The sequence below is a fragment of the Mastomys coucha genome, unplaced genomic scaffold (genome assembly GCF_008632895.1).
Source record: "Mastomys coucha isolate ucsf_1 unplaced genomic scaffold, UCSF_Mcou_1 pScaffold22, whole genome shotgun sequence".
NCBI classification, from domain to species: Eukaryota; Metazoa; Chordata; class Mammalia; order Rodentia; family Muridae; genus Mastomys; species Mastomys coucha.
In genome coordinates, this window is record NW_022196905.1 from 223,077,731 (window position 1) to 223,093,131 (window position 15,401).

At 50.0% G+C, this 15,401-nt stretch overlaps 1 protein-coding gene across 1 annotated transcript; it reads right to left on the minus strand.

The window, feature by feature from the left end:
- Positions 1–10,268: 10,268 nt before the first annotated feature.
- Positions 10,269–11,902, minus strand: Ier2 (immediate early response 2). The gene has a single exon (XM_031340571.1). It carries the CDS (start codon positions 11,698–11,700, stop codon positions 11,032–11,034), a length of 669 nt encoding a protein of 222 aa, XP_031196431.1. The 5' UTR covers positions 11,701–11,902; the 3' UTR covers positions 10,269–11,031.
- Between the last annotated feature and the right edge of the window lie 3,499 nt (positions 11,903–15,401).

Genomic DNA, 15,401 nt, shown 5'->3' on the forward strand with positions numbered 1-15,401 from the left:
AGCCAGAAGCCCAGAGAAGCTACCCAAAAGATAAGCCAGTTTGTCAGCACTAATGTGTACATTTTTTTCCCCTGAGACCGGGTTTCTCTGTATAGCCCTGCCTGGCCTTGAACTCAGAAATCCACCTGCCTCTGCCTCCCAAGTGCTGGGATTAAAGGCGTGTGCCACCACTGCCTGACTCAGGGGTTATTCTTAGTTTCATAGTATTATTTAATTTAGGTTTATGGTGGGACCAGGGGTTATTCTTAATTTCATAGTATTATTTAGTTTTATGGTGGAATTTATTTAAGTTTTATTAATTTGTATCGATATTTTACCTGCATATATGTCTGTGCACCACGTGAGTGCCTAAAAAGGTTACCAGACTGGAGTTACAGTGGTTGTGAACAACCATGTTGGTGCTCAGAAATGAACCAACGTCCTTTAGCAAGGCCGCTGGTGCTCCTAACTGGTGAGCTGTCGATCTAGCCTCTGGTGGTTTTATTTTTTTTTATTTACTTTTTTTTTTTTTTTTTTTTTTTTTTTTTTTTTTGAGACAGGGTTTCTCTGTATAGCCCTGGCTGTCTGGAACTCACTCTGTAGACCAGATTGGCCTCGAACTCAGACATCCACCTGCCTCTGCCTCCCAAGTGCTGGGATTAAAGGCGTGTGCCACCACTGCCAGGCTGTGTATAAATGTTTTATCTGTATGCATGTTTGGGTACCATGTTCTTTTTTTTTTTAAAAGATTTATTTATTTTATGTATATGAATACTTTATCTGCATGTACACCTGGCATGCCAGAATAGGTCTTCAGATCCCATTATACATGGTTGTGAGTCACCACGTGGTTGCTGGGAATTGAACTCAGGACCTCTGGAAGAGCAGTCAGTGCCCTTAACCGCTGAGCCATCTCCCCAGCCCCCAGGTCTCAGGTACCAAATTCTTGACTGGTGCCCTCAGAATCAGAAGAGGATACCGAATCTCCTGGAACTGGAGTTTTCCTGTTAATTGTGAGCCACCTGGAGAGTGTTAGGAATAGGACCCTTCTCCGCAAGAATAACAAATACTCTAAGCCACTGAGCCATTTCTCCTGCTGATTTTTTGTTTTGTTTTAAACTGGTCTGGCTATGTAGCTAGCCCTGCTAGGTTGGAATTTGCTCTATAGATGACAACGGTCTTGCTTGCCTGCCTCTGCCTCTGGAATACTGGGATTAGAGAGTCAGGCATCTCACATGGCTGGCTAATGGTAGAGAGAGATTTCACTCCCAGCACTGGGAGAAGAGAGAAGGAAACAACTGCATTTTCTGAGAGATAGGCTGTTGTTGACAAGATCTCATCCTGTAGCTGTTACAGACACAGTTCTAGTCCTCTTCCAGTGTGAGGGTGATTAGATCCCATTGCAGTTACAGACTAGCAGGCGCTGCGAAGACCCTTCTCTCCTCCAGCTGACAGCTGCTTGTCTCAGGACTCAGAGTCAGAAAATTACAGGGGATATACGATCATGACTGAACCCTAAATTGTTTGCTGGATGAGGCTTTGTATCCTAGTCAGTGAGATGGACAGTTTGGGAGCACGGGTGTTGGACTATGTAGTATTGATTGGCTTGGAACTGGCCACCACCACTCTTTCTCTTTTCTTTTTTTTTTTCTTTTTTTTAGACAGGGTTTCTCTATTATGTAGTTCTGGCTGATCTGGAACTTGCTATGTAGATCAGAGTGACCTTAAACTCATAGAGACCCGCTGTGCTGAGATTTTCAAATTGTATGTCTATGTGTGTCTGTGGGTGGGTTTTTGCAGTCAGTGTAGGTAACCTCAGGGCCCAGAAGAGGGTAACAGACAGATCCCCCTGGAGCTAGAGTTACAGGCAGTTGTGGGCCAGGAACCCATTACCTCTAGGACAGCATCTGATGCCCCTTGCAGAACCATCTTTGAAATCCCTGCTTTTTTTTTTTTTGTTTGTAAGCTGTCTTGGCTTCTCTAACCTGTGTATTTGGACTTGGGACACAAGAACCTAGATACTTGCCCTTTTTTTTGTTCATTTGGGTTTTTTTTCCCCCCCAGGTACTTGCCCTCCCCCCCACCCCCATACTTACCCTTTATGTGGCCTGAGTCACTGGGCTTGATGTGTTGCCACTGCCGGCTGAAGTAAAAAGGACCAGAACTGCCTCATCAAGCAGACCTCTTTTCCCCTGCTTCAATTTTTCCTGTATTTAACCCTAAAATTTGCTGGGCCTGGTGGCTCATGTCTATAATCTCAGAAGAATGTAGGGTTCTAGGACCCTTCATCTCAGATGAAGTCATTAAATCCCTTCTCCACATGTGGTGTCTGTGCAAAGTACTCAGAGACTTGAGAAGTACAGTACCCTGCTAGAGTGCCTTATTTTCTTGAAACAGTCTCACAGGAACTGCAGCTAGGATGGCCACGAGTCAGCCCCAGAGAACATCCTGTGTCCACTCCTCATACTGCTGCAGATTTCCTGCCCCCCCCTTTTTTTTTGCCCAGCCAAACGCCGCTTTTTACATTGTGCTGGGACTTGAACTCAGGTTCCTATGCTTGCACAGTAAGCAAGATGGGCCATCGCTAACAACAGCTCCTCATTAAATTAGCATATTGAGACAGGTGGCTGAGCCTGGCCTTTTGCGATGAAAGGTTCCGATTTTTGCACTAAAACTCAGGCTACAAACCTAGTCCGGTGCAGACACTCGCGTGATTTGCATCCCCGCTCGAAGCTACGAAGGGAAATCCAGTTAACCGAGGGCACCTTTGTCCTGAACACTTTTCACAAACCAGATATGGAAGGGCACCCTCCCCTCCCCAAAGAGGCCAGGCCTTGGAGGGGGCTCCTCAATGCCGTCACCGGAGGCAAGGGTTAACAGGATGCAACTGGCGCCCCACAGGCCAGCCACAGAGGTCTTATTGTTCTCCAGTCTGTCCCCTCCCCCTCTTCCTGGAAGACACTCCCAGGAGCCCCTTCTAAGGGGCCAAGCGCTCTCTCCAGTCCAACCCTTGGGGAGGGCAAACAGGAAAAGGAAACTCGGCAGCCAGGAGAGGGCTTGGGAAGGGGGCGCGGGGGTGCGGGGGGAGACCCGGTTGTCACTTCTGGGTCCTAGGGAGCTGAGGAATTGGAGGAGCCCTCTCCCAGTTCCCATCTGGAAGCCAGAAGGTTTTGGGTCTGTGGCTTTCAGGTACCTGGGAGAACCTGTCTTCTTCCTTTCCCCACCATACATTTGTGGGTTCGAAAGATTCGCGCATCCTCTTCGGTCTGACTTCAGATCTTTGCTCTAGAGATCTGGAAGCCTTTTCAAATCTGCTGACTCGGTGGGGTGGCCTGGGCTCGTGGGTGGGCTCAGGAAAAAAACTGCGAGCGTCTCTGAGAGCCCCCAGAGACCCGCAGGGCTAGGGCGAGCAGCTGGCGGCCAGATGTGAGTGGACGGACTGGGGAGGAAATTAATTGGTGCCAGTTGGGTGGCGACGGGCTGGAAAGGCAGGGCCCCGGGGGAGGGGTCCCTGAGGGCCTAGATTCTTAGCCCGGAGGAGGGGTGGCTTTGAGGCCCACAGGCCAGGAAACTGAAGGCTGTAGAAAAACAAGGGGCGCAGGAAGGGGCCGTCAACTGGGAAGTAGGCTCCTGGAAGGACCAGGCAGAAAGCAGGACGTAAGTAGCTTTTGCCTCCCTGTTTACGATTTTAAGGAGACCAGCTTAACAGGCGACTGGGTAAACTCTCGTAGGTGAGGGTGGAAGCAGCCTTCCTCGGACACAGACGTGACATTATGGAGTTCCCCAGATGCAGGCAGGAGCGTTAGCAGCCTTCAAATCAACGTGAGGCAAATCACGCTCATGCTCGCTTGTCCGTTCCACCTTTGACCACCCGGGACCTCCAGGTCCTTCTTCCTGCGCTGCAACACAGCCCACTCTCGCGACCTTGGGGCTCGCTGGGGAGTGGGGAATCCTCCGGCCGTCGCGGAGGCAGAGGCCTGGAGTTCCCAGAAGAAGCCGGTTACCGCATGCAGAGGCGAGGTCTGCAAGTCCCACCCTGTCTCTGATTGACGTAATCGGTCCCCTAGACTTGGTCGGCTAGGCTAGCGAGCTCCGGAACTCCGCCTCTGACTCGTTTCCTCGCCAAGTCAAGTCCAGGCTTCACCCTGTGAACTGCTAAGCCAGGTTCTGCAGCCTCCCTGCCTCAGGGCAGTGGACCTTGCCAGAGTCCAAGAGCCCTGGAAACCGGTCTGGACGCTTTCTGCTTCAGACTAGTCACGACCTGTGGCCTGCCCCTCCCAGGCTTCAGAAGCTGACCTGAATGCTACCTGTCCATTGAAACCTGCAGGGGTCGGGGTGGGACGCTACGTCCGTTCCCTTATCTCCCCTGGAGATCCTCCCAGGGCCTCAATTTCCTCATTTCTTAAGAGAAAATAATAATAACAAAAAGATGGGGAGTTGTGGCGCATGCCTTTAATCCCTGCACTTGGGAGGCAGAGACAGGTTACATAGAGAGAACTTGACTCGAAAACAAAACAAACGAACTTCAAGGAGCTGGGAGAGATAAGAGCAAGGCATTTACTGCTACTTGATAAGGACGAGTGTTTGTCTCACATTTTATTTCACTTCAGGGGATCTGATGTCTTTTCTGACTTGAGAGCGCTGGTAAATGCATAGTGCACACATATACTCTTTAGGCACACATAGTGCACATGTATACTCTTTAGGCACACATAGTGCACATATATACTCTTTAGGCACACATAGTGCACATATATACTCTTTAGGCACACATATACATATGAAACTATAATAATTAAAATGAATATCAGACTCTTGTGTGATGACTGCATACCAGTAATCCCAGCTAACTAGGAAAGCTGAGGCAGAAGGAACCACGGTTCAGGGCCTGTGAATGCTACATGGTGGTTCAGGGCTTGTCACGGTGGTGGGTGGTGGACAATTTAGTAAGCCAAGATCTCAAAAAAGTAAAATAAGGTGTCTGGAGGTGTACTTTGAATGTGGGGATTCCTGGGTTATATCTCTGGCATCTAAATGAACATTAAGAGCTGAGGAGGGTGGGGGCTGGAGAGATGGCTCAGCGGTTAAAGAGCACTGACTGCTCTTCCGAAGGTCCTGAGTTCAAGTCCCAGCAACCACATGGTGGCTCACAACCATCCATAATGAGATCTGATGCTCTCTTCTGAGGTGTCTGAAGACAGCTACAGTGTACTTAGATATAATAAATGGATAAATCTTAAAAAAAAAAAAGGAAGTTTAAAAAAAAAGAGCTGAGAGAGGGCTGAATATATCCTAGTACTGAGTGTTGACATTCCTTCTAGGCTCCGCCCAACAGTTACCTAGGAAGAGTCAGGTAGGCCTGGCTTGCAATAAAAGGGTCTAGTCGTCATTTCCCTCTCTCTGACTCCCTTTTCCCTCTCTCCCTTTCCTCCGCCCGCCTCTCTCCACGTGTTCCTGGTCCACCTCTTCTCTCCTCTCTCTTTCTCTTCTCAACCCCACTTCCCATGCCCCTAAAGCTGGTACCTCGGTGTGGGGAGAGATGCCTTAGCATGGGTCCCCTGAGGAACCCCCTCCCACCACACCACGCTCCCATACCACGCTCTACAAAACATATACTTGCCTGGTCTACAGAGTGAGTTCCAGAACAGCTAGAGCTATACAGAGAAACACTGTCCTCGAAAAACCAAACCAAACCAAAAACAAAAAAAAACATATGCTTGGTTTTATAAAACACATCACTTAGGAAAATAAGTGAGAATTAGGCAGAGAGAAAGAGGAAAATAAGTTGAATTTCATCCTTAGTTACATAGTGATTTTGAGGCCACACTGGGCCACATGACACTCTACTTCAAATACAAAACAAAAGGACTCCAGAATTGAGAGCAATAGCCAACTTCAAATCTGCAAGGCCAGCTTGATCTATATAAGGAGTTCCATGCCCGCTGGGGTTACACAGGGAACAAAACAAACAAACAAACAAAACCAATTACCACAAGAAAAACACCAAACAAACCAAGTAAGATGGCCCATGTCTTAAATGCCAGCAGTCAGAATCTCTGTGACTTCATAATTTGAGACTTTGTTTTAAAAAAAAAACCACAACAACAAATACCCAAGAAAACAAAAAGAACAAATCTTCCCCCCAGACAGGGTTTCTCTGTGTAGCCCTGGCTGTCCTGGAACTCACTCTGTAGACCAGGCTGGTCTCGAACTCAGAAATCTGCCTGCCTCTGCCTCCCAAGTACTGGGATGAAAGGCGTGCACCACCACTGCCCAGCAAAAAGGACAAATCTTAAAGTTGCACACAGTCATGCAAAAGCAACTTTGCATTCTGAGATGAATAGACCATTTAAAAAAAAAAAGATTTATTTTTATTGCCGGGTGCATGCCTTTCATCCCAGCACTTGGGAGGCAGGGGCAGGCGGGTTTCTGAGTGAGGCCAGCCTGGTCTACAGAGTGAGGGCCAGGACAGCCAGGGCTATATACAGAGAAACCCTGTCTTAAAAAAAAAAAAAAGATTTATTATATTTTAATTATGTGAAAATGTGTCTGTGTGTGTCTGTTCTCATGTAAGTGCAGGTGCCTGCAGAGGCCAGAGGTATGGAATCCTCTGAAACAGGACATAAAGACAGTTGTGCCCCCAATAGTGATCATTATTAATGATTGCTTTTAAATTGTTCTTAATCACTTCCTGAGCATTTGCAGTCTGAGCCGAGTTTAAGGTAACCAGGTAAAAGAGAAGGCATCAGGATAGGAAAGGAGAGAAGCAATGTCTCCCAGTTGATAGAGTCCTGCCCAGACACATCCCCAGGGAGGGCCACCTGTAAGTCTGGAAGAGCAGAGAGTCAGACATTCTTGGCTACATAGTTTCAGGCCTATGCTTTGTGCTTTGTGAGATCCTGTTTGGAAAAAAAGAAAAAGAAAAAAGGAAAAAGGGTCCAGCTAGGTGGCTCAGTTTCTAAGATCACATTCTTGCTTTTCAACCAACCCAAAGACAGGAATTCCAAGCTGGGCTTCGGTGGCATCAGCCATTAATCCCAGCACTCCGGAGGCAGAGGCAGGCAGATCTCTCTAGGGGCCAGTATTGTCTACAGAGCAAGGTTCAAGACATCCAAGGACATAAGAAATCCTGTATCTCAAAAAACCAAACCAACCAAAAAGACAGGAGTTCTCTGTCCAGAATCTACATGGTGATAGGAGGAGAGAACTGAGTCCTACAAGCTGTCCTCAGAACTGAGCACTCGCTGCTAGACCTGCAAATACTTTGTAGGTTTATTATGTGTGAGAACATGAGGAGATTAAAAGAAAACTTAGAGGCGTTGATTGTTTCCTATTCTACAGGTCCTAAGGTTGGAACTCAGATCCTTGGGCTTGCTGGCAGATTCTCTTACCTGATGAGCCATCTCGTTAGCCCTATTAAATATAAACAAAATTTAAAAGCAGGGGTTAGTGTTCGGAGTCTTTGCTACTTTGTATTTTCTTCTACCCCTTTCTCACCATTTCAACCCCTAACCCTAGATAGGAGAGAAAAAAGGACAGAGGGGGAAGTGAAAGAGATTATTGAATAAAGTCAGGGGTCAGAAAGGGGCAACATTATCCTTAGACCACTTCCTGCTGATTACGGATGTCATGTTCCTTGGGGCAAGTTTGATCTTCGCCTTCAGGATATCTAATTTTTTGTTCTTTTTTTTCTTTGTGCACCACTACTTAAACTATGCTCCAGGACAGCCAGGGTTATACAGAGAAACCCTGTCTCGAAATACCAAAAAAAAAAAAAATTCTTTTAAAGTTCATAAAAGCCAATTTTTTTTTCTTTTTTTCAAGACAGGGTTTCTCAGTATAGCCCTGGCAGTCCTGGAACTCACTCTGTAGACTAGGCTGGCCTTGAACTCAGAAATCCGCCTGCCTCTGCCTCCCAAGTGCTGGGATTAAAGGCGTGAGCCACCACCACCAGGCAGGAGCAGAGGTCTTAAAAGTTAATTCCCAACAACCAGATGTACAGTTACAGTGTGTACTCACTTACATAAAATAAATAAATAAATCTTTTTAAAAACTACTATGAAGATACAGAAGAAGCAAGTGATTCTTTTAGGCGCTACAACATTGGTGAACCTGGCAGACGTGATTCCCACATTCAAGATGTAACATTCAGGTACATGGTTCTGTCCATTTAGAATTGCATAATTTGGATTTGAATGGAGATGGGTCAGTCAACAGTGTTTTGCATATTAGCGGGCCTGAGTCCCATTCCCAGAAAGAGCACTTTAATCTCGGGAGGCTGAAGGCCCAGCTCAGGGTCATCCATCCTAAAGTTGTAGGATAGCCTGGGGCACAATACACAGTATTTCACAATATGCACCCATACACCTCCACAGGAAATACAAACAAAGGGCCTCTACTGAAACCCAAGAGCTGATTCCAGGCCTTGTATACTCTGTCTTGGATTTTTGTTTTGTTTTTTGAAGCTGGAACCTAGGCTTCAGCACCTCCCTTAGCAGCACTGCTGGCTTCTGATTCAAGGCTGTTTATTGATTCAGTGATTTTTCTTAGAACGCGTTGGAAGCTGGCAGTTTTTCCAAAACTCCCAGCTTTACCCATCCAGCACTCCCTCAATAATAAGGTGGCTTCGAGGTTGCATGGAATCTAAGTTGGCCCCAAACTATAGACCTAAGGAGGACCTTAAATTTCCGGGGCCACCACATCCACCCTATTTAATTCTGTTTTATTAAGAGACAAGACTCACTGTGTAGCCCAGGCTGGACCTGAATTTACTAATCCTTCTGCTTCAGCTTCAGTTGGGAGTACAGGCGGAGATTGTGACAGTCCTTCACGTAGCTCATTCACCCCTAGGAGAATGTGTGCCGGAGTTGAGGACTTGGTTTCAGTCCTCACCCTATAGTGGCTGCGGCACCGGAAGTCCTGGTATGGGTTGGACAAACCACTTCCCTGGGAAGGAAGGGCCCCGCAGTTCCCGGTACAGGATGTACACTGAGGCCCCCTCCCTAGCCACCAGGGACTTCCCAGGCCTGGCTGTGTTTCTGTGTGTCCAAGTCCCACGAGAACGAGGGTCTAGACAAAGTGGGCAGTGCTAGGGATCCTCCACGTTTTCAACGGGGAATCAGTTCAGGTAGAGGCTAGGCTGGGTCTCCTGGTACCGTGGAACCCTTCCTGGGAAAGGAAGGAGGGAGAAGCTGGGGGCTGGGACTTTCTGGGAGCAATCCCCTCCCTCCAGTTCCCCGCCTTAGGGTCAAGAGAGGCCGGAGGAGGCGGGACAGCTGTCGGGCGCTTTCCTTGAGCTTCCCGCACCTGCGGTTCCTTTGTCCTTGGAGCCCTGAGCTCCCTCCTACCCTAGTCCTAAGGTTATGCCTAAAGCAAGTCGGAAACCAAAGTGAGAGAAATTCTCTTTGGTTGGATAACCCGCAGCTGGATGGGAAACTAGGCGGGCTTCTCGGAGGTCCACGCGCCACTGCTTTCCTCTTCCTGGGATTTAAAGGCGCGCAGCACCCTCCCGGCCCCCGCTCCGCTTTAAAAAAAAAACCAAAAAACAAAAAACACTTAGGGACCTATGTTTGTTGAACTGGTCTACCCACTAAACTCCGATGATTTAGACGTGAACCACCAGGGTTAACACTGTTAGAACCTAAGCGTTCTGGGGAAACGGTTAATAGGCCCATTTCTTTCTGTTTTACGAGACAGTGTTTCTCTGTGTAGCCCTGGCTGTCCTGGAACTCGTTCTGTAGACCACGTTGGCCTCGAACTCAGAGATCCGTCTACCTCTGCCTCCTCAGTGCTAGCATTAAGGGCTTTAACCGTCTTAGCCCATTTCATAGATAGGTAAGTGAGTGCTAACTCACTTATCCGCCTGAGCTACACTAGAGAAATTGTAAGGGGCTTATAGCAGGTTCAAAGTTCAGTCACCGCCACTCCACCCATGGGGGCCCTACACAATGCCGGTCGAGGGGAAGGCATGAAGAGAAACGCCATCATTTGAAATTCCTCAGCTCTTCTTGAAACACTGCACCCGATACCTCCTCCTCCACCCCCAATTTTTGTAAACTAAGCTTTCCACACACTATCCCTCAGAGTTTGTTAACTTCTGAGGAACTCCCAAATCACAGGGCTAGTTTAAGCAACAGCAGGTTAAACTTGTGGCAAAGAAATGGGGCCCGGCCTCCCTCTGGCTCCACACCCGGTCAAACCAGTTCCCGAGGCTTAGGGAGGGAGCGGCTGGCAGCCCTGAACCCTTAACCCCGCCCCTCCCCCACCAGGGAAGCAAGCCAGACAAGCAGTGCGTTTTACACCGATGGTCTTTTATTTTCCTAGCTGACGCTGTAAAACTCCAGGTAGTTGGGAATTAAACACAACCCACCGTGGGGAAAGTAAACAGACTTTCTTAAACACGCTGGTAAAGAAAATTTTTTTTTTCTTTCCTGCCCGAAGAGGCCGTGTCTACGACAGCAACTGCGACCAATCAACCACCCTTCCCGCGGTGATCCTCGCCAGGTGACCAGTCCCGGGGTCTCCAGCCGCTTCAACACGGATCGCAGAAAAGATTTGATTGGTTCAGTTCAAGTTCTCAGCCGAAGGCTGGCTCACCCACAGCAGCCTGTGGGGGCGAGGTGACTCAAGTCACTTCCCAGTCCCTAGGGCGGGTCCACACCCTGGCCTCCTCCCAGGCCCCACACCCACGCAAGGCAACAGGAAGCACCCGCGTCAGTCCCGTGACGCAACTCTGACCGCTTGCACAAGCGTGCCCACTTGTAGGGGCCGAAACGCGAATGGTAGGGAAACGGCCTTGAATGGGCAGCCTGGCCCCTAGAGTCCGACCCTGAGATTCAAGACCCGGGCGTCCCTTCTCCAAGCCGGGGAAGGGACAGTCCTTAAATAGCACCCATGGACGCACGTCTGGGAGAAGGCGCCCGCGCCCCTAGCTCCTCAGTTCTCTCCCTGGCCTGTCGGCAACTCGGGCCGCGCGCCGCTCTTCTTCACGGGCCCCCGCCGGCCTTCGCCTCGGGGGTGCGTTCTCGGCTCCGATGGCGCCGCCCGTAATCCTCAGAAGGCCACCACGGCTCGCACCAGCACGCTGAGCATGTTGTCGGCCGGGCGGCAGGCTGGCTTGGCCTCGCACGTTGGGGGCGTCGGCGGGGGCACGGCGGCGGGTCCACAGTTCAGGAGACTGGAGAAGCGCCTTTGGAGGACGCGGGCGAGGTTAGGGAAGGCGCCTTCGCTTTGTGCCGGAGGAAGCTGCAGGCGATCGGGAACCTCCGACGTCGCCTCCCCGTCCCCTCCTTCCAGACGGGCCTTCTTGCTCGGGACCAGTCCGGCATCACTGCCGTCGCTCAAGTCGCTGCTGCTCCGGCGCTTGCGGCTGACCCTAGCGGGGGGCGGGTGGCAGAGCGCGGGAGTCTCCTGGACTCGCAGCGCTTCCTCCTGCGTATCCATGGGCTCCGGAGGCTGCTCGGCGTCGGGGGACGCGGCTTCCACCGCAGCTTCGGCTTCCCGCGGCGGGTGCAGGCGAGGGTCCAGGGCCCTGCGGGGTGGCGGGAACTCGGGCTGGTGGGCTTCTACCTTGGCTGAGAGGTAGAGCTCGCGAGCGCTGCGCATAACGAGCGACAGCTGCAGACTCCGGTGGAGGCGCAAGCCACCTCGCTGCATGCGAGAGTGGTACATCTTCCAAACCGACAGGGTCATGATGCGCTGGGCTTCTTTTTGGACTTCCATCCTTGTTTTCGACGAGAGTGTAGTTAGATCGAGAGCGGATTGAGACGGGCGGTGCTTTCCAGACGACACACACTCAGGCTGGTAACAGGGCTAGACGTTCCGGCGGGGGCAGCGAGCCGGAGCCCTTTTAATATAGTAAGAGTGACGTCACTGAAACGCCACGCCCAATCAGAGGGCCTCATCCGGGCTTTCCACGGTGGCTAGAAACTCCTTAAAGCAATAGAGATGAATTTACGCCTCGAAGGAAAAAGGACTTAAACACCGGCAAGGAAGAACTTCCCCACTGCGCCTTGAGACACTAGGTTCTGGGTTCTCAGAATCACCCACGGGCCAGATGATGAGGCCCACCCACGAGACGGATAGTGAGCGGTAATCTCTCTGCAGTGGGGAAAACCCTGGACCTGGGCACATTCCCCGAGGGCACTGTTCATCTTGCCTACCAGCCTGCTAATTAATATTCTCTGAACTGTAAGAACGCTGCTACGTATTAAGCAGTTAGTTCCTACACGCCAGTACTACAACGTTGAACTTGCTCGCTGTCTCTTTTTCTTTTTTGGTTTTTCGAGACAGGGTTTCTCTGTGTAGCCCTGGCTGTCCTAGAACTCTGTAGACCAGGCTGGCCTCGAACTCAGAAATCCGCTTGCCTCTGCCTCCCAAGTGCTTCCTTTTAGAGGCGTGCGCTAACCACCGCCCGGCTTGAACTTTCTCTTTTTATTCAATGTCTCTGATCCCTCACTTCTACTCCATCGAAGATGCAGTTTTCTAAGTGAGAAATAGGCAGCCACCTGACCAATATTTACTAAACGAATGATTATATGATTATACCACTGCGAAAGGGTCAACTAAAACCTGCAGCCCTTCTGTCTCCACCTTTCTGGACATGGGTGGAAAGTGGGCGCGGACGACACTGTACCCCGTAACTGCCGATATCCACCACTTCGCGACTGCTGTCTTCACTTTCAACGTTAAACATTTCCCAGTTTTTCGCAACCCAGTGGCATGGAAGTCCCAATGAAAATAGGGCCTGTGATCTTCCCTTGTCAATAGAGCAGTGTTCTGCCTTCACGCCCTCGGGAACGGAAGACAGATATCTGGGTCGAGATGGCTCAGTGGGTAGAGCCACTTGCTGCCAAGCCTAATGAACTCAGTTCGATTCCCGGTCCCACGCGGTACAAGAAAACAGACTTCTGTATGGTGTCTTGACACTCTCTCTCACACACACACACACACACACACACACGCACGCACGCACGCAAGCGCGCTCGCATAAACATACAGAGATACACAAAGAAAAGAAAATAAGACGTCGGTTCCACTTTGCATCACTTTCCAAGAAAAAATTGATTCTAGTTGCAGAAGGGAGAAACAATTGAAATAACCCCTCTCATTTGCTGTGCAGGCCCTTTAAGAAACACCCCCCTGCCAGCGGGCAGGCTTCCCGCCACTGCAGCCGGCCGACTTCCCTGCCTAAATTTGGATGTAGTGACGTAGGTCGCCGCCTCGCACCACTTCCGGATGCCCATATAAGAACAAGGGCTGACCGTCTCAGCCGGAGGAGCGGGCTTCCGAGGCGGAGCCCTTCCCGTTGTCAACCACGCCCTTCCAATCTCCAGAGCGCCCAGCCCTCAGGAGCCTAAACGCTGTCTCCCGTAGTTCGGGTCTGTCTGGTGCTACCATTCTTTAGGCAGTCTGCACGACGTCCTCGGGACCTGAATAACGGTTTCTTCTTCTCATGCTCTCGCACGCTGCGGCGCCGTCACGCGGGATGAGTCTGGGTGGAGTGAGATTCGCACCCTGTGGAGTATGGAAAAACATCTTCGAAACCCTCCTGCAGTCGCAGGTGTAGAGGGCTGGTCTTTCCTCCCGTCTTCCTGGGGAAACTACCCGGGTACTCAGTCTTGGTGGCACGACCCTTTACCTGCGGAACCATCACGCTGGCCTTATATTAATTTTTGTTTTTGAAACAAGATGTCGCCTTTATAGTTCCAGCTGTCCTGGACTGCTTCTGAGTGCTTTTTCTTTCTTTCTCCTTTTCTTCTTCTCCTCCTCCGAACTTCCTTTTTTCTTTTTGTATTTTACCTGCTTGCATGCCTGTGCCAGAGGAGGGCATTGGATCTGCGGACACTGGGTCCGTTTTGTGGACGCTGGGAATCGAACTTGTGTTCTCTGAGAACAGCAAGCGTATTGTTTGTATTGAGACAAGGTCTCGCTATGTAGCTCTAGCTGTCCTGGGACTCATTTTGTAGACAAGGCTGGCCTTGAACTCACAGATACTGTCGGGCTTCTGCCTCCCTAGTGTTAGGATTAAAAGCATGAGCCACCGTGCTCAGCTACAGCAAGTGCTCTTAACCGCTGAGCTAGCTAAATTAATGCATTGATAGAATGAGCTCCGTATCCCGCTGTCATCCCATAAGAGTTACAGAAAAGTAAGATCATTGATATTGGCTAAAAAGGAAAGTGAGTTTCCACAGTTGAGGTCCGACCCAATTTTGTAGTAGGCTGCCCGTAAGGCTGGCGCACTGTATGCCCATAACCAAGATGGCCGAGGTGCAGGCGGAAGTCCACACGCTTTGGCTCTACGGGGCCTCTCTTTCTTTCTTGGTGATCCGGCTCTCGATGGTGGCCTCCCTGGCGCGAAGGTGTTACCGTGTTGTTCCGCCTTCTGTTAGTGCGCAAGCTAGCCTGCACCTGCCGGGTGGGGGTTCGAGCTTCGGGGAGGAGGGGTTGATATGTCTTTCTAGAACTCTTTGTAGTCCGAGGGTGAGTGACTGTGGCAGGAAAGGGATGGAAGGAAGCCGTCTCTGCTAGTCAGTGCCAAGGTTAGGCCACCGGGTGGCAGGCAGTTGTGGTACAGCCGTCCGGGAGCATGAGTCTCCCTGTGGTGGAGTGAAGGGATATTCGGAGAGCTGTTGGGCTGTCTTAGCCTGGGTTGGTTTGGCACCTCTGCTTCGAGTCATGCTCCCGCTGCGAGGTGCGGAAAGCTGTGAATAGAGCTCCTGCCGGGAGACTCTGTGGTGGTGGGAAAGAGCTCGACTGGACCGCCTGTGACCTGCGGAATAGCCTGGGAAGCATCCGTGTGACCTCTGGGACTTGGAAGAAACTACTATATCCTGGAGCTTTAGAGAGGTGACAAGGCAGAGCCTATGACCGCAGTAGGGGTTAACGGGGAGCCAGCCCTTTAACGAAGATGTTCAGCTTAGAAGTGTTGAAGTCTGAGGCCTGGTAAACAAAGCCAAGGGCTGGGTGGGAAGGGATGGAGGACTAGGTCATAATAATAATGAAATACTACTACTACTACTACTACTACTACTACTACTACTACTACTACTACTACTACTACTGGAGGACTAGGTCATAATAATAATGAACTACTACTACTACTACTACTACTACTACTACTACTACTACTACTAATAATAATAATAATAATAATAATAATAAGTAGTTGTATTCTGGAGGAACGTGCACCCTGGGGGAAGTTTAGGCCTCTGGCCTTGATTCTTGACTTAGAATCTTGACATGCATAGTGGAAGGCAATCCAGGCAAATTCAAGCTCTCTGTTGGGGACCTTGGAAAGAAAGGGGTTCATAGCATGTGGGAAACAGTACAGGTGAAGTCCAAGCAGGATGTATTGGGAGATTAGGGTATCTTTTGAAGCTGGGTACAGGTGTGTTTTGTTTGTTTCTTTTTTTTTTTTTTTT